At 37.8% G+C, this 20,084-nt stretch overlaps 2 protein-coding genes across 4 annotated transcripts in view; one reads left to right on the top strand and one right to left on the bottom strand.

Moving 5' to 3' along the window:
* The window catches only part of SH3RF2 (SH3 domain containing ring finger 2), a 97,579-nt gene that overhangs the window by 41,319 nt on the left and 36,176 nt on the right, over window positions 1-20,084 (bottom strand). For all 3 annotated transcript variants that reach the window (XM_026696412.2, XM_087924480.1, XM_026696411.2), the window contains exons 3-5: window positions 19,711-19,980; window positions 15,285-15,380; window positions 13,249-13,575 (exon numbers count right to left, since the gene is read on the bottom strand). In XM_026696412.2, the coding sequence (XP_026552197.2) occupies window positions 13,249-13,575; window positions 15,285-15,380; window positions 19,711-19,980 (693 nt within the window). The remainder of the gene's footprint in view (window positions 1-13,248; window positions 13,576-15,284; window positions 15,381-19,710; window positions 19,981-20,084) is intronic.
* The window catches only part of GRXCR2 (glutaredoxin and cysteine rich domain containing 2), a 70,600-nt gene continuing 63,618 nt past the window's right edge, over window positions 13,103-20,084 (top strand). Inside the window, exon 1 of the mRNA XM_087924481.1 lies at window positions 13,103-13,256. The gene's annotated coding sequence lies outside the window, so the exon portion shown is untranslated. The remainder of the gene's footprint in view (window positions 13,257-20,084) is intronic.

Raw genomic sequence — 20,084 nt, 5'->3', positions numbered from 1 at the left:
ATGTTTCGGCAGAATCTCATCTGCCATCCTCAGGCTTCTGTATTGTGTTTGTCTGTGTTTGTGATGATGATGAATGAGACTTCATTGAAACGTTGCCTAGATACTTCCAATCTTATGCGAGAGAAAACCCGAATAACCAAAGATCCACATACAAGTACCCGTGAGAACCTCAGAAAACATTATATATCTAGATCTATATCTATATATATCTATCTCTATCTATCTATCTATCTATCTATCTATCTATCTATCTATCTATCTATCTATCTAAAATTTATATTTAACATAAAAATTATATTAAATATATTAGCTTTTTTTAAAAAAAAGTATTAGTGGTCCTCGGGATTTAAAAGTATGAGTTTGGTGGTCCCTGAGATCCAAAAGATTGGCGACCCCTGGTCTAGGTGATTGTGAAAAGTCAGGCACAACTTAGCGAATGAACAAGGACTCTTGTTTTCCTCTGCAACTCAAATGAAATTGCTTTTGCTCCTTCAATAATCTGTTCTTCATGCAGATTAATAAAATGCTCCTGTCTCAAAGAAGGGAAAGGAAAGAAAAACCACTGAAATGTTTTCCAGACCAAGTGCTTTCAGAAGAGGGATGAGCAACAAAAGGAACAAAATAGTTGTGAGTGTTGCTGGCTTAGGTAGTTAAGAAGTTTCTATCATTCATAGAAACAATGCTTCATCTTTGAAGTGTGAGAAGCCCAAAGGCAGTGAGCACATGTCTTCCGGAGTTTTAAATAACACCCTCAATTATTTTGAATATAGATCTTTTTCCTCACTTCCTGTGTAGAGGAAATAGGCTGTTTTGGGAACACCGCATACACAGGTTATTAATACATGGTCACAAAGTCTTTAGATCTTGCTCTTTCTTAACTTGTGCTTCTTAACCTAGCATTTTAGAAATTATCTAGAGCATAAAGAAGAAAGGAGAATAAGAAAAACAAAAACAACAGGACTTGCCAAGAAAATATAAGTTAGACAATTATATGACAGACCAAAAAGAAAAACACAGAATTGGGACCAACTCAAAGCAGAGGAAAGAGCAAATCTCAAAAACCTACAGAAAGACCAAACCATCATCATCTTACTAACAGACACAAGTGTAACTACAGTTATTATGGTCAAATCACAATATATACAAAAGGCCAAAGAATTAGTAGAAGACAAAGAAACCTACACCCCAGTAAACACCAACCCAATTCAGATGTCTGGCAAAAGAACTTTTAACAACCTAACCAAGAAAGGTTAAATCACAAAAGAAGAACAGTGACAGATGAAAAGCGAGGGACCCATCCTCCCATGCTTCTATGGATGACCCAAAACACACAGGTTCAACATACAACTTCATCCAACTGTATTAGTACCAGGGTTCCCAAAATACAACATAGCTAAAAAACTTATAAAAAAAGCTTGGACATTTCATATTAGGGAGTAAATATTCTATTAATATTCCATAGAGTGCTCCAGAAAACCGAAGACTTAATAATAAAAGTCTTAATAATAAAAGAAGAGGTTATGGTTTCATTTGATGTCATAACAGCCTTTACAGACCCAGAACTAGCAAAGGAATCCATAGCAGTTGGGTTATATAATACACCTGACCTAACTACACAACATATTTGATCTAATCAAATACACTAAGATCAAAACACCCAGAACCATGGATCTCATCAACCTCTGCCTTACTATCTATTTTCAGTTTGATGGACAAATATACCAACCAATCAGAGGATCACCCATGGCATCACTATTCTCAAGACTCGTAGCAGAGACTGTAATACAGTGTCTAGAAAAATATAACTCCCAAACATGCAACCAAAAGTATGGACTGGCATGTGGACAACATCTTTGTTAAAATAAAAAAAAGAGCAACTAGAGAAGATACATGAAATAACCAACATCTTCAGAGGAATAAAAATCATAAGGAAAGAAGAAAACAATGGATTACCCTTTCTGGATATCCTCAACAGCTGAGGAAATGGTGGCAAATAGAAACACAAGTTTATCACAAACCACCCATACTAGCCAAGTACTTCATTACCAAAGTAACATCCCAACTTCCCATAAGCAGAGCTGTGTAAGAACATCATTCAAATGATAACAAATGCACTGTAACAACTCAGAATACTAGAAAATGGAAACAGAATGCCTCCTTTATCTTCCAATAAAATAAATACCCAGGCAAAAAGGGTCCAACTACAACCAACACAACCTATGAAAAGGGAAACATTACCATATATCAAAAACATATCAGAAACAATCCACGATGGTTACATCAACATGGCATCACCACAGCAAACAAACCAATAAAAGCCCTCCAAAATAAAAAAAACCCAGTAGCCCAAGAAATAAAAATACGAACCATCTAAACATACAATGTAAGGACTGTAACAGTTATTTGTTTGTTTGTTTGTTTGTTTATTTGTTTTTTATTTGTTTATTTATTTATTTTGCTGCCCATCTCATTGTGAAGCAATAAAAAAGTTGTGTGCATGTGTACTTTTATACGTATGTGTATGTATATATGTATATGTAAATATATATACATACACACACACACACATGCACACACACACACATATATATGAAGTATAAACCAGCAGAATAGTAGCAGAGCACATCTATGAACACCAACTGTTAGTAAGAAGACACTACAAAAACTTATTAATTTCACAACACATGGACAGACTTAAACGTAGTTTCAACTGGGAACTGTGAGCATTGCAGACCAAGCTAAATCCAAAAAGCACTAATTCCTGGAAGCTCAGCTCTCAGACAAATCGGTCATTTACAGGCACATACAGATAAATCACCTTTTACACATTGTTCAAAAGAATCAATAAAACAGCTAAAAAGGAACAGAAAGATCTGAACATCTCCTAGCCAGCAATCAACATCCAGGTAAGTAGGGGTTAATATGAGGAGCAACACCAGACAAGCAATTAAGCAGTAAGCAAATATCCTAAAGGAACTACCAACTCAGACAAACAATCAAGTATTAAAAACAGTCTAATCGAGGAACTACCAAGGAGCAAACAACACTCCCATCCCAGTGACAGGACAAGCTACTTTTTATAAACATAGAGGAAATTTCTAACATCGAAGATGTTACCTAGCTGAGTAATGAAACATCTGCAAGAAAATAAACAACTTCAGAGAGCACCAAGGATTCCACTGTCTGGAGAATAATCTAAAAATGCAAAGAGGGTAATGAAGAAGCATTGCTTCTTTTTATTTTGCTCTTGTTTTAGCTTCCTCCCCTCTCTGCCTTGATTATATTCCTCTGCAGCTTTCCCCAATGATATATCTGCTGACTCACTTCCTAAAACAGGATTAGACATCTCTTACATTCATACAACCCCCAGGCTCTGTTTTGTAGCTTTAGAGTACTTAGGATTGGATTCAGAAATTCAATGGTCAGTCTCTTTGTTGCTGTTTGCCACTAAACATCCTTCACAATTTAGAGCTTGAGATACCAAGGAAAAAAAGTGTGACTTTGGGAATGAAAATGGCTGCCCTCTGCTGAACAATGAGGTCCATGATTGGGCAGGGGGTTCTCTTTTAAAAGAGCTATAATTTATACATCTCATCATAATGTGCATGTATGCATGTTATACTGGTTAGTCTCATAGGTATTCCTTAAACTGTGGTAGTTAAGAAGAAACGCTGCATTTCTAGACTATACAAGTAACTGCAATTCATCATCCACAGAATTTGGAAGGTTAAGAGATTCTAGACCAGGGGTGTCAAACTTGTGACATCACAGCGTCTTCACTTGACGTATCGTGACTTTTTTCCCCTTTGCTAAACCGGGCATGGGCGTGGCCAGCATGTGATGCATCTGGCTCATGGGCAGCAAGTTTGACAGTCCTGTTCTAGACAATGCTGAGTTTTATTTCTAGCTCTCCTGTATTTGAACATGTCTGCTTCCATTAACCAGGAAAAGACGGAACAAGACTTTGTGGTTGGATTCACCTGAAATCCTCTTTACCCAAGACTGATAGCATCTGAAATGCTACAGTGCAATATTAACACGTCATTTCTTAAGTCTATGTTCCATTCATTCATTAGTGCTTACTCCACAAGAATTGGGATTAGGACTATAGCCCAATTTAATCCTACTCAGACTTTTGCAGATAAGAAACTGGTACGCAGGATGAAATTGTCTCTTGTCTACACAGAAGGATTAATTTAGCTTTCTGCCTCTCCCATGTTGTTTATATCAATGCATAGTCACTACGGAAGACAGAATAAAGCCGAGATGAAAAAGTATCCAAAGAATTAAATACAGCATTATGTTGCCCATTACCCTAGGATTAAACTATTTTGGTTAATATAATTTAGTTGGGAATACACATGCATAGACTTGAGTTCATTCCTTTTGAAAAAAAAATTCCACAAGGCTGAAGTTCTATGCAAGATTACTACTAGTTAATCCTATTAAAATGAACACCTGCATTTTAGGCAGCATTGCATACAGTAGGCAGGATCTCACTAGCTATGATAAACAGAAGTGTTCTAGGAAATTTCTAAAACAAAAGCGGCGTGTGGTAAATTAAAGTAAATATAGATTTCTTGGCTTTGAAATTAACTTGGTGTCTCATCTAAGTATTTACCCAACCTGGGCCTGCTAAGTCTTTTGAGATCAGCCAAAGTTGGGCTGCTAGTTAAATAGCAATGCAGGATCAGATTGGGTAAATAGATGGAATACCCTTAGGAAATTTTAGGACTATAGGCTAATCTGGGAAGAAAAACAAAAATTCTGAAAAGAAGATAGTTGCAAATAATTTCTATCTCATTGCCAAGAAAATTAAAGCTGTAAATTGAACTTGACTTAAGGGAGAGTTTAATAACTGATGTAATTGCCAATGCAATGGCAGGAAATTTGGACGACTCTCTAAAACAGTTTGAGGTTTTCTACTGGCTGTCAATTAACAATTTCACCTCATACTAATCTGTTTCCTTTGACTTCCAACTGGGAGAAGAGATGTCACAGCCAATCAAAGTAGGAGAATGCTTTAATCAGAAAACAAATGGCACTTTTAAAGATAAATTTTAAAGAAATTTGGGATTTCTGAATCTAGAGGAAGATAAGGGAGTCACTGCTAGTGTTAATTAAACAAAAGGACTACCAAGGCCAAGGATTAAGAATTGATGAGATAACCCCCATATCTTGAAAGAATTATCTTCAAATTACAGTAATGAGATTGATAGACTTCTGGGCATCCGTGTTTCATTTTCAGGCATCTCTCCACAGCCAAAGTCTACAGGAAGTTAAAACAGTTCCTTTTCAACAAAATCTAAAAAAAAAAGCAACATTGTACATTTTAAACAAAATAACCATGTGAAATGAGTACTTGGATGATGACAATTCATCTAGCCCTCTCTGTGCATATTTTATGCCAGGTTATTTTTGAAATACCTCAGGTATTTCATTTTGTATTTCTGAAAACAATGTTCAATCTTGAATGAAATTATCTTTTGGCCTTTGTTTATTATATACAATGCTGTTTTCCCATGAATTAGTGGAAGAAAATGGTACGTATTGGTAAAGTGGCTTGAAAAAATGCATGTGTCATGGAAAACGTTTACATCATTTTATAGCTAGAAAAATGCCTATGGATTTTTAAGTTGCTTAAAGTGCTGAGGAAATCAGATGGGACTTGAACAAATGCTAATAATATGGTGAGTAAATCAGACTGACTCTTCCATCCTTAGGCAGTTTGACTGGTAACTACATAAACAGGTTGGGATGCAAACAAGACGATGTGTAACATTGATACATTTCCTGGCCAGTAATTTGTTTTTTCTTTTTCATCTTTTCTGCATCCAATCCATTCTTTTTATGGAATGAGTCCTTGAATCATCCCTGTGAGTAGTCTTCATAAAGATGGATATTCAGATGAATAACTTCATCTGTGTTAGGAAATCTATACAGAAGTTTCTTGTATACAGTATCTATTTCCTTAATCTCAAGAATAGTAGCTTTAGAGAATGTACCAACCAATGTATATCAATAAAAAAGTTAACCATACCACCAATTTACTTCTGAACAGAGGTGTTTTTGGGGGGTGGGGGGTGGGGCACTTTAGTTGGGAAGACATATAAACCATACAAGACACTGACATGCTGGAACATATCCCAAAATCACATCTTGTTTTATATGAAGTAAAGAATTAGCTTAAGGTTAGTTTTCTGCCCTTCAATATGAAAAAGAAGTATCTACTCAAAATATAACATGTGAGAGGTGGCAGCTTAATATTAGAAAGGAAATGACAAGTGTAATTTGGAACTGAGTCCACTCTGCAGAACCAGCACCTGTTATTTCAAAGTCCCATGTTGCACAATCCAGTTTGGGATTATTCAGAATTAACCCCACTGAATTTACTCCATGCTAAGTGTTTATAAGATGCTATCTCTTCTAAATAGTTGCCAGGAACACTTCTTTCTAGAACAAAATGAACTCAGTGACAAGAATAAATGTGGATCAGCCTTCCTTTTCAAAGGCAAAGCAAAGCAGTGCAAGCTCCTTTCAACTCAGCTCAAAACTCCAAAAACCATTTCCTCATTCCAACTGCACCTATCATATTACTTTTATAAGACCTCCTTTTTAAAATCCCTGTTTAGAAGTGCTTAGTAGTGCTAATCAGACACCCAAAGCTACTAAAAAGGAAAACACAATGTTTTTATAAACTATCAGTTATTAAAGCAACCCTCCTTGACCCAAACAAAAGCTAAAGTCAAAACCAACCTTTCAAGAGACTCAAAGAAGCCCATGCATTCTGGTTGGAATCGGTGCCTTCAGTCTCCAGCTGTGAAGTTGGGAAAACTGAAAGGCTCATTGCTCATCTGAGAAGAAAAAACAATTTGCCCAGTCCACGCCCAAACCGGAGGAATGCATGAAAGGTCAAACATCACTTGAAGGCCTCCAGGAGGTAAGCTTCCTTATTAACCTCAGAGGGAGCTGCCATTTGGAGCTGGCATTCAGAGCTACCTGGATGAGTTTCACAATTCCTTTCCCTAAAAATGCTGCTTTGTTTTTGTTTTGTTTTGTTTTAAGACCTATGCTTAGAACCATAGTTTTGCAATAAGTAGAACTTCATCTGCTGAAGCTCTGTGTAGAGAGTTAAGTGGTTAAGAAGTGAGGATGGCCGAATTCCAAGCACAGTGTAGGCTGTGGTTGGAATTTGGAGAAAAAGGTTTTTAGCATGCATACATATGCACATGCACACATTACGATCTTGGGACCCTTTTTGTAAGTACAAGATATTTTGAAGGGATTAATCATAATAAACAATAGGTATTATGAGAGTCTTCTAAATTTTCCTTACCAGTCCATAATTTTTGATTACTGTCATATAAACAATAAATACAGTTTATTGAAAACTAGATTCTGGACTGTTGCCTTGTGTCTCTTTGGAAGGCAGTGGATTTTACCCATGCATTTACTCATAAGATAGTATCAACTATCAAATAATACTGAGGGAGCAGAGGAGGAGGGCCACTGACTCGGTGTAGCGATTTTCTCCATTATCTTTTACAAACCATCTTGTTACTCTTATTTATTCCCAGAGGATTCAAAAAGTCAGCAATTTCAGACTCCAAAGACATTTGCAACACGAAGAGATTGGACTGTCATTTGTCAGAAATGGTTAGGTGGGGGGTTGGACTAGATGACCCACAAGGTCTCTTCCAACTCTGTTAATCTAATATGTAACTGAAGACTTAGTCAGTCTCAGGAATCCCTTAATTCCTCAATAGTTTTGGATCTAGGAATGCTGCAGATTGTGTTTACATTTTCTGTAACTTATCTTCAGGAACCACACTCTGTCTGAGGTCTGCAAGTGTCTCATAAATAGACCTTCTGCAACAGGAATTTGTCTATTCATTTGGTTATCTCCGCTCTCTTCTCAAATATGTGATTACCTTATCTTCATTATCCTGTTGTGTTTGGCAAAGCTTAGATATCACTATCTCTTACCATCAACATCTTATCAATGTTTTTTTTTTTAAATTATTATTATTCTTGTCAGGCATCCCAGGACTGGTATCGTCTTGCTTTCGAATGCCTTTTGGTCAGAGAGAATGACCATTGCATTATTTAGAGGACATTATCTCTTGAAGATGATGTCTGGCAATAAAGAGCCAGAGTCTCCAATGTCAGTATCCCAGAGGGTTATATATTATAATGACAAGATATATGGAAACAGATTGAAATAGAAATAGCTATTGTAGTGGAATGTGGTGCTGATTCCAAGAAGGGAGGGGCTGCATTCCAGAGGACCAAGACTGATCTTTTGATTGGGAGAAAGAGAATTAAGAGCCTTCTCGTCCCAGAGGTTTTCAGAGTACATCTTTAATGATGCAAGCAACTGCTGTAGTTTTGCAAGATAGTTCAAGAACAATAAAGGAGATTGCTCTGAAGTCACACCACATGTCTTTCTCGGTTATAGGATCCTGCCATTATTTTCATAAATATAAATAGATTCATTAGATATTTCCATAGTAGTCAATATATATTAGATATTTCATTAGATATTTCATTAGATATAGACATTAGATATTTTCATAATAGTCAAAATATACACAAACAAAATATATGCCTTGAAACTAAAGGCAATGTCTATATCAGGCTTGTCCAACCTTTCACCTTCCCTGGGCCACATTAGAAGATGAAAATTTGGTTTGGGCCGCACATAAAATAAAATAACAGTAACAATACCTGATCATCCCAAAAAACCATAGAAAACATTTTTTTCATTAGATATCATAAAAAATAGTCAACCAGGGAGAAAGGAACGCGAGGGGGGGGGGGGAAAGAAAGCTCGCCCGCCTTGCGCCTACCTCTCCTCCTGCAAATGGCCCAGCTGGATGCAGCAGGACTGGAAGGCGAGGACCGGGAGGCTCGGTGCAGCAGCAGCAGCGGCGGGGGCAGAAGCCGCTACAACAGCTCCGGCGGCAGCGGCGGGGGCAGAAGCCACTACAACAGCTCCGGTGGCAGCAGCGGCGGCAACAGCAGGAGGTGGCGAAGCAGGACTCTTGGGCTGCAGCTGCCTCAGCACGAGGAGTACTCTGACGGCGCCCGCCTTTTCTGTTGCTGCTTGGCATGGCGCTCGCCTCACCCCACCTTGCGAGCCTGCCTCTCCTCCTCACTGCCTCGTCCTCTTGCACAAAGGTTGGGGTGGGCACTGGGCCGCATTACGAGCCAACCTGGGCCGCATGCGGCCCGTGGGCCATGGGTTGGACAAGCCTGGTCTATATAATCAAGCTAAAAAGGAAATAAAACGACCAGCACACATCCTCTCCACCAGCCCACACCCAGACAAGCAGGGATTAACACCAAACAATCAAGCAGAGAACATTACCCTAATTAAGGAACTACTAAGGAGAAAACCACACCCCCACCAACATTGGCAGGGCAAGCCACTGTAGAGAAACAGAGTACAAACCCCACATGCATCAGCACTGATAATGTTACCTATCTGGGTAATGAAACATCTACAAGCAAACAACCTTTGAGAGGCCCAAGAACTTCCCAATTCAACTCTGAGCTACACATATTCTTTTCTATTAGGATCTTTATATTGAATCATTTGGCATGGTTAAGCTTGGAAAAGATGTAAGTTACTGTGTGCATTTAAGTAGTCTACATCAAGATTAGCACAGCATGAAACTACAAATGGCAATTGAAAAACAACATGGAAATAGTTGAAAATTATCAGAGAGATAACTGGTTAATATATGAAGGACATAAAAACAATACGAGCATAGGCAAGGATATATACACTATATATGCAAGTGAACAGTCCTGTATCCTACAGCTGGCAAATATCCCTAGCTTATTTTATGGCTTAGAATCTAGGAATATAGGAGGAAGAATTGTTTTAAAGTTTTTGGGGAAGTTAAGATGCAATCTAATGTATACAGTTTAGCCCTTAAACCCTACAATCTTCCCAATTGGGATAATTATATATTGCCTCTTAATCCCTCCATTTCAAAAAAAACAAACAAAAAGAAGGACGTGGAGCTTGCAAACTCCGATGATCATTTCTGACATCATTTCTCACATTCTAAGCAGCCTCTGGCTGTAAGAAAATGATGTGCCTTTATGCCAACTCTACAAGGATCTTTAGAATATTATTTGTTTTCAATAATGAGCTAGCCTTCATTCTCTATTATTTGGTTTGTTAATATATCCTATATTAAGTATAAATCTATTTACTATTTACCTTAAGCAATACTCATTTATGGATTGGGAGCAATGGTGAATTAAAAGGATCCATTTCCACTTCAAAGTAGTAGGACAAATTTTATTTTGAGGCAATGGCTGAGGAAACTGTTCCAAAACAACTGAGGGACGGAACATCTGGCTAACCTATTGCAGATGACTCAAATTCTAGTAGTATATCCATATCTGCCTTCTGTAGCATCATTTAACCAGACAAGTACCACTCAATGTGGAGTTCCACTCAGTGGTAACCACTGTATCTACCCTTAGTGGGCAATCTACTCGCTACTTGTAACCTCCAATCCTTCTTCCTCAACTCCTGGAAATAATCCCTTCAATCTCCACAGGTTCTACTTTTTAAGCAAAAGAGTACTCTGAAGTTGTCCTGGAACTTATGTTTCAGAAAATAGAAACGATCAAATAGACCAATAAGGCAATGAAAGTCTGAGATCAACTGAATTTGACCCTTGCTAACAATATGAAGTGGTTTGCCACCGTTCTCTTATGGGAATTTGTTTTTCAGCTTCTCACTTTAAATGACTCTTTGGGGTTTCTTGCTAATTTCTGAACAAATCTGAACACAGATCACATCAGTCAAGTCTGGTTAAGTGCAGCTAATGACTCTGACAAACAAATGCTTCAGGCCATACCGGATTGGCTTGTTTCAAAGATCTTTTCTGTCTCTTTCCATTCTTCCAAATCTTGCTGAGTAACAAATATGCAGGAATAAAGTGAATTAATCCTTACTTTTTGTTCCTCCCTGACTGGTTTTAAAGACTCATGAGATAGACCTTTCCATTGTAATAGAAGCAAAGAAACTGCCTTATTTTGGAGGAGACTTTGTGTCTTATAGACAGGCTTAATGCTAGAGATTTACTTCTCTACATTTTACTGCTTAGTCTGATATATATCTCAACCCTCTTTAATCTTCATTAACATTGCCTGCTGGTTTTAAGAATTAAATCTCAGTGCTGATGCAGAAGAATGAGTAACCCTTGGGTTTGTTAATGTCACTGTTCATAGTCAAGTAAACTTTATACGTAGCTCAAGAAAAGTGAGTTGGTTCTGCAAGACTTAGAGAATAAGTATGTGTAAAATAGTACGTATAAAATACTATTTTGCTATTTTCAATGGTATTCATGCCCATTGAAGTTTTGTAAAATTGGAAGGATATAGTAAAAATTCAGAATTCCAAACTGTCATTTGTATTATTGGCCTTTTAAAATAAAATTCAAAATTAGAAAATGTAATAATTGATACCACTGACAAATGGCTCTTTCAACTAGAACATATTAATGCTTTAGCTGATCATTGTCCCTGAAAATAGCTCAACAGGGAGCCTGGAGATTACAGGCATTAGCTATAAACCATCATGAAAAAATAATGACATCTATTCTGTGGCGTCACAATGCAAACTCCAGATATTCATTTATTGCATTCAGAAACTGACATCACTGGGTTTTCATTGTAACACTATAATGCATATTTTGTCATTTGTCCCCTCCTTTTCTTACAGGTGCACATTGCTGGCATTTGTGTGAAGCATACACATATCACATAAGATAAGCCTGCTCTGAGTTAAGTAATTGTTTATTTGGGAAATTGAATCTGGGATCCTCTTTCCAAATAGATGATTAATGCTTTCAAAACTAGCCATGCCTATCATTCTTTAGACTATAATCCTTGAACCCAAGCAAAGGCATGGGAATGACTCATATGGTCCCATCTCACCTCTGCAGTTTTTCAAGACCACCAATCCTATTCTTGTGCAATTTCTAAAATGTATTAGGTAATTTTAGTATATAATGTGTGGATTCAGTGACCTAAGAACTAAGCCGATGGATAGTATAATGGTTTAGTTCATCTACCCAAAGAAATAAGAACATGATATGCTAAAGGGTTATATTGACTAGTGCTTTTTATTAGGACAAAAGAAATTAATTTTATAAATTCAGGATATTGCCTTGTAAATTACCTGATTTTATATAGCTTGTACAAAATTTCTTGATCAATTTGGAAAATAGCGCACATATAGCACCGTATACAATAAGTTCAATTTTCCAAATGAATAAAACCATTTCTTGCAATGTAAGATTTACTTAGGTAAGCTATAGAGAACACCCACTGAAATTTTCTTAGAAATAGTATCTATTCTCTAGAAAAAGAAGGTTAAACCTCTTGCAGCCAATGGCCATGACTGCACAGCAGTGATTGGACATCAGAGTAGATTTTTGCATCACTGTCCTATAGGAGATATCAGACGTTAATAAACCTGTTCGTTTTGTTGCAGATTTCTGACATTTAAAGTACTTGGATTTTTTCCCTGCAGAAAATCATAAAATTGTGCACTCATTATTTATCAGTTTGCAGGTAAACTTTGGTGCTACTGCTAGGGGTGTAAGGGCCCAAACCTCCCTCCACCAAAAAGGATGGAGGGTTGTGGACTAGATGTAGAGGGCCCCTTTTCTCCTCTAGAAAGTTTCTGGGTTTTATGTAATGGCATTTTTTTGTTCATTTTGAAAAAAAAAATCTTTTTTTTTTGCATTTTGACTTTATTAAACTATGTGTCTTCATTTCAATCCATTTCATTGCCTTTTACATTTTACCCTTTTACATTTCAAGCACTTCAAGTTGGAAAGAATGCTCACAAAGGTTTACAAATGAGAAATAAACTTGATGTGTAAACTTTGATGAAGACTAAATTAAACTACAACAATGAACAATGTCCGGAGCTTCATTTGAGATAATCCGATGAGTTGGCCCCAGCTTCTTTCATCTGTTGCACAGTAGAGCATGAGAGAGAACTTTTTTAGAAGCCAGAATTAATCCCTCTTTCTGTTTGCTTTTCAATTTGCTGCCTGTTAAGAGAAACCACATCCTTAGAGTGCCTATGCTGAAGTCAATTGTTTGTTCACTTACCTTTTCCTTATGAGCAGCAAGCAATAGAGATAATGCGGTGCGGGGAGAAAGAACAAAAACATGAAAGAAAAGTGGGGAAAAAAACAATCCACCTACCTGGTCTGGTATGTTATATGGGGCTTCTAATTTCTCTTGGTGCTTTGCAGTGACACAAGGGTTGCTAGAACTGATGAGCACAGGAGAACTGATATCCAAAGTTTGCCTTGCTGTGGGTGAATGGACCATCCTGTTGAGAGTGTTTAGGGCAGTTGTAATAGAGAATTGTCTCATCGTCTTCCTTCTAGATTCAGATCCTTTGCCAAAAGTGGGTGACTCTACACCTTTTGATCTAGGTAAGAACCTTTGTAAAGGAGAAGCACATTTCAAGGGAGAAGACTGGTAACTTTTGCTCCTCTGAAGAAGTTGCTGCGCTGTTGTATTTGGCTAGAAAAGGAACAGGAGGGAGTTAAGAGACGTGACTTTCTTGATAGCAATCCAAACATTTTAAGTTGCAGAACTGAAATTCCGGGAATGGCTTGAATAGGTATCTCTAGCAATATGCTAACTTGGGTGTGGAATGGCAGACTGGGTCTACCCAGGGTGCCAAGTCATGGCTTATTTAACAATCTTATTGATGTTTTGCCACATGTGCAAAGCCATTCAACTCTCTAGTGATGCTGAGTGGCATACAATACTTTAAAAAATTGAATTAACAGTAGTAACAAAAGGAGGATAGTGAACACTTAGAAAGAATAAAACTAACACCTGTCAGGATTACAGCAATCGCTCTAATTAAATCGTGATTCTCGAGCCAAACTTCAATAAACTTCAAAGAATTCATTAGAGGTGACATACTGGTACTGCCCTGTATGAAGCCAACCCTGGCATACGTAATTTACAGTCATTTGTGACCTGTTTCCCCCCTGGGTGTCTCATAAACCAGGTTCTCCAATTGAGCACGTTCCACAGGCTGGGTGTCATCATTCATGTTCTCCAATTAAATATATTCTTGGGCAAAAACTCTGGTATTTTAGTTACAATCTTTTAAAGATAAGGGTTGGAATGTATTTTTGTTTTCCCTCCCTTTTTATGGCAACTACTAAAACAGGCATAGGAATGTTTTATGAGTTGACAACACCCTCTTAATCTATAGCTTTTTCAGAAAGTGCCACCATACAATTTAACTCAGAGTTCTTGAGGGCTAGTTTGAATGAGGCCAAGGGGAGGGGGACACATACAAATCTGGGGTGTGTCTGTTGCTGTTTCATGTAGAGCAGGAACTGTGACAGAGAAAGATCACATTCTAAGTTCCATCAGGTAGCAGAGTTTAATCTATGGGACCTGAAACATACCAATTCTGTTGGAATGAACAGAATGGGCAGAAAAGTAGGAGAGAGATGGTTTCTAGATAACAAGCCCTTTTGATACTCAGCACCTTGAAATGTACCTGTAAGCTTACAGATAACTACTGTAGCCATACAACAGAAATCTGTACATGGATATACCGTCACATGCTTATGGTGGACCAGCTGCACCTTCTGAATGGCTTTCAAAGATAGCCCAACACTGTATGGAAGGCTTCCCAATCCAGAAACAGGCAATTGTGGAAAAGATAAATCAGTGTGAAGGCCTTCCTGGCTACCACTACCTATGCTCAGCAGGAGCTGTATGTTCAGGAAAACTCCCAAATGGTGCATTAACTTTGAATGGAGAAGTGGAAACCCTTTCAGAATTAAAGATAGCAGAGTTCTGTGTGATCCACAGCCACTCAGTCTTATTAGTGGTGAGCTTCAGACTGTCTACACACACATATATACCCTGATGAGTCCATTATTACCAGCCTTAGCTCCTTTAGTAGCCTTGGCTGTACACAGCATATACTATAAACTTTTAAAGGCAAGATTATTTTGTTCCACTCACTATTTCCAATTCCTCACTAGTGAGGCTTCCAATTGCTTTTAATTTCTTGTTGTCTGTCAATTGATGGGTATGTTAGCTCACTTTAAACAACCATCTGATGGATTTCAAGGATAGCCTTTTCTCTTCTCAAGATTGAAAGCACAAGCCACGATCAAATGTGCTGACAAAGAACGTTCTGTGAGATTGTGTGGTATGTGTGTACATTCATAGAACGTTCAATAAACTGTTCTTACCTCCACAAACAAGATGGGAAAAATTCCTATTCTGTCACCCAACTTTCCTTCTGCCCAATTCTCATCCATTCGACTGATCATAGTGATGATATCACCCTGAAATATAACAATCATAGATACTAACCAGGGTAGTTGTTTATGCTTGATAGCATAATTCTAACATATGTGCATAAAGTGAAATAATATTTGAGCATTTCAACACATTACATGCCTCAATATTTTATCATAAACAAGAAAGATTTGGGTGTGTGTGTGTGTGTTTGTGTGAAAATTCATTTTCTGAGCTTGTGGTTTGGTTTTTGCACATTTCGTTACCTGGGTAGGTAACATCTTCAGCAGAGTTTAGGGAATGTCACTGTCAGTGTTCTGCTTATAACGGCTTTGAGTGTGGGTGTGTCAAGTGAGGGTCTTGTGATGGTTAGATGTGAGTCATCAGTAGGCACCCTGTGATGGTTCTTATATGGTCTCTGGTTGGCTGTGCAATTGATTTGGATTTTGAGGGGTTTGTAGATAGATTTAGCTATCAGCTGAATGAATGGAAAATGAATAAAAGATGGTGATACAGAAGCTATTTGGATGTGAGTAAAAACGATTGTGGTATAGAGTGTTGTAGAAGTATGTGGAGTTATTCTATGGGAAACAAGACAAAGGTTGCATGGTGGTATGATGAAGTAAAAGAATGATTAATATGACACACACATTCAAAGATAGGTGAAAGAGAATATAATCAGAGACAAAAAGGGGAATAGTTAAGATTCAGAGATACAGAGAAAATGCACAATGATTCTGATGAAAATTAAAACAAATATTTTTGAAATGTGTGAGGAAGTCTAAAACAAGATGTTTATCAGAAGGTTAGGAAAAAGTGATTAAATGATTTGTGATGAAGCAGAAGTGAATTGAATACTGGAAGGACTATTGAAGAGATTTGTATGGGACAGTTTATAGGACGAAAGGGTAGAACTGAAATAAATGAAATCCCTATTAATATTTCAGGCAAAAATGTTGAAAAGGATGTCATGCAGGTAGTCCTCTACATATGACCACAATTGAGCCCAAAATTTCTGTGGCTAAGCACGGTATTTGTTAAGTGAGTTTTAGGACCTTTTTATGACCACAGTCGTTAAGCAAACCATTGCAGTTGTTAAGTGAGTAACACGGTTGTTAAGTGAATCTGGCTTCCCCATCGACTTTGCTTGTCAAAAGGTTGCAAAAGGGGACCACAGGACCTGGGGACACTGCAACAGTCATAAATCCTGGATTTTGATGACGTGAGCACGGGAATGCTGTAGCAGTCGTAAGTGTGAAAAATGGACATAAATCATAATTTAGTGCCATCTTTTCAGTGGTGTTGTAACTTTGTATGGTCACTAAATGAACTGTTGTAAGTCGAGGACTACCTGTATTGTAAGGTTACAGGTAGAAATAGTGTCACTATACTACTATAATAGTATAGTAATAGTATAATACTATACTATTATTTAGTATAATATGCTAAATTATACAGGTATAATTTGCTGGTGAAATAGATGTGTGATTTGTTTAATGTGCATGTGAAGACTGTATCTTCCTTTATGTCTGAAAATTGATAGTATGGTCATATTTTTTACTGGTAAACCTTGACAATGGCATGGCAAACCACTTTTCATCACTTACCAATCTATCCTCAGCCTTAGAGGTACATTTCCTTCTTTCGCACAAATGTTTTATTTTATTTATTTATTTGATTTGTTAATCGCTTACAAGATAATAGGTATAAGTATAAACATGAGTAAGAATACAGGAAATAGGTACAGATAAATGGGGACAATAGGACAGGGAAGGGAAGCACGATGGTGCACTTATGCACGCCCCTTACAGATGGAGTGAGGTCAATATTGGATAGTTTGAAGTTAAAGGAGTGGGGGTTTGAGGATGTAACAACAGAGTCAGGTAGTGCATTCCAGGCATCGACCACTCGGTTGCTGAAGTCGTACTTTCTGCAATCAAGTTTGGAGCGGTTACCATTGAGTTTGTATCTGTTGTGTGCTCTTGTATTGTTGTGGTTGAAGTTGAAGTAGTCATTGACTGGTAGGACATTGTAGCAGATAATTTTGTGTGCTACGCTTAAGTCTAACCATAGGCAGTGTAGTTCAAGGTTGTCCAAGCCCCAAATCTCAAGCTTGTCAAGGGCTTTACATGACACCCCCCAAATCTCAGCGTTCTAAGGTGCAGAAAAGCAGATGAGCTTTGTCTCCAGCAATGTTTTTAAAAAGGAAAAGACCCCAAACCAGATGGCATGCAATCCAGACAATGTTTGCAGTAAACAAAATAAATGGCTTCTCTCTGTGATTCCTCATTGTGCATGCAGTGATGTAGAAAGCCTCTTTTTTAAAAGGGTTTATACTGAGAAAATGAGCAGCAGCAGATGCGGCAATGAAAGCTGGCACTCACAGCTGGCTCTTCCATGTCCCAGGCAATGAATGATCACAACTGGCTGTTCAGAGCCATGTTCCTGTAGTTCTCTCACAAGCCAGCTCCACTATAATCTCAATGCAGTAATACAGAAACATGCTTAAGAGTAGCCTGGTTTCATTATTCACTTTGCCGCCCCCCCTCCAATATCTGAAATAGAAACTTCCCTCCTTCTTTCTTTTTGGGCACATTGTTATTCTACCTTGCAATGTGCATCTTTTGTCAGCTCCCTGATGCTACAGACCCATGCTTAGGTGGCCATATTATTTTATGCTTACTATGAGCAATGGAACAACAGAGATATTCACGGGATATATATAGTGTGCTTTAGGGGATGGAATTGAGGATTCTATGATGCCTAGATTATTTTGTTTTTTTCCACTGCTGATTTATAGCATCTTCTAGCATAATCCAACCATGACACTGGCAATAAAAAGCCTATCTTTGTTACTGTTCTATCAGCACAGAGATAGTTGGATGGTACTACAAGATGCTAGAAATCACTAGCATCTGTTTTCTGATGTACACTGTAAACCATTTTCCTTTAAGGTTTCATTCGACACATTGCTTGCAAGGTTCTTATGTTCCCTGTTCTGAAACCTTCTACTATTATTGTATATTATCAACATGAAATCTACCATACTACAAAGCTAAAGATCAAGCTAAATCTAATGTGGTAAATATAAATTGCTGGCAAGGAGCAATTGGCTGCAGTTATGGTTATATTTAATTGTTTATATTGGAAGGGAATGGCATTTTGATATACAGAGAGGCAGTCATGTCATTCGTCTGCATTACAGAGTTGGCCAGTGGGTTGCTGCAGGATGACAATCAGCATTTCTGCACTAGCAATTTATAGTGTCATCCAACCATTCCTACCACAATATATCACAGATGTAGTAGACAGGTTTCATCTCACCACAGCAATAGTTGGGTGGTACAATAAATCACCAGTGTGAAAAGTTTTTTGTTCCTGTCTCTGCAAACCGGTTTGCCAAATGTAATAGAATCAGTTTACCAATCTCTGTAAGAAATATAGATGGTAAAAAACTAAAGCGGTAATTTAAAAAATAGCTTAAGAAAACTATTACAAGAATGACATGAATATAAGGCATTGGGGACCTGATGATGATGATAGTTATATGAGAAGAAGAAATCTTAAGATTTGAGAGCTTTGAGGAAATTCACTTGGGTCCCTTCTTAGTACATTTAGTGAGAGAAAGCAATAGCAAAATGGTGGGATTCAAATTTTTTTACTACCGGTTCTGTAGGCGTGGCTTGGTGGGTGTGACAAGGGAAGGATACTGTAAAATCTCCATTCCCTCCCCACCCCACTAACCTGCTTTCCAGCTCCTTTCTCCTGTGCAGGGCAACAAAAGAAGACCCAGCTGATCAGCTGGGACTTGGGAGGCAGAGAATAGATGGGGTCAGGGCCAGTCAGAGGTGGTATTTGCCGGTTCTCCGAACTACCAATTCTCCAGAACTGGTCAGAACCTGCTGAATACCACCTCTGCTATATATTCCTCAAATATCTTATGTCCCAATAGAAACATGGAAATAGCACTCTTTTCCTATTGCCTACTGATGCCTGAGACCCAGGTAGCAGGAGTGGATAGAGCTGTGATACTTAAAGATGCCTATTGAAGACGTTTGTTTGGTGGTCCATCCCTGTGGAGGATAGTCAATAGTCAACCGACATAATTGTTTTATTTTATTGTCTCTTACTTTGGGTTTACTTAAAATGAAAAGTGGACTTTGCTTCAAAATAAAGAAATATTTAGAGACAGTTACCAAAAACATAGCTCACCAATACTGTACACCTTAAAAAAACTAGGAAAGGATTGAGGAAGTAGGCATGTCCCCTCAACACATTCATTTAAATGTTTTTCATATCATCAAATACATGTCATAAAGTGTAACTGGACATTTTTAAATTATATTTTCAGTTTTGCTGGCTGGGTGCTTGACTTACCTTATGAAAAGAGAGGCAATCTGGTTTTTCATTTTTATTCTTGGACTTCAGATTAAAATTATATAATGCTCGACACAGTGGTGGCGGCTGTGGCAACTGTTTGATAATTTGCACAGCATTTGTTGGAAACACTCCGCTGACTCTATTAATTTCTCCTAGATACCAGTTTTCATCCAGCTGACGGTACAAGGTAATAATATCTCCTTTGTTGAATCTCAGTTCTCCGGGATTTTGTCCTCTGTAGCTGTATAAGGCTTTAGCCCGGGGAACCTTCATACAAAGGAAAATGAGAAATGAGTCAGCTTATGAGAAAGCCCTCTAATGGTAACAGGGTAACATCTTTCCAAATAGGACTGAAGCTTTAATTTCTCTCA

The sequence above is a fragment of the Pseudonaja textilis genome, chromosome 2, assembly GCF_049901715.1.
Source record: "Pseudonaja textilis isolate UNSWEBS1 chromosome 2, rPseTex1.2, whole genome shotgun sequence".
NCBI classification, from domain to species: domain Eukaryota; kingdom Metazoa; phylum Chordata; class Lepidosauria; order Squamata; family Elapidae; genus Pseudonaja; species Pseudonaja textilis.
This window is presented reverse-complemented; position numbering and strand designations above follow the sequence as displayed.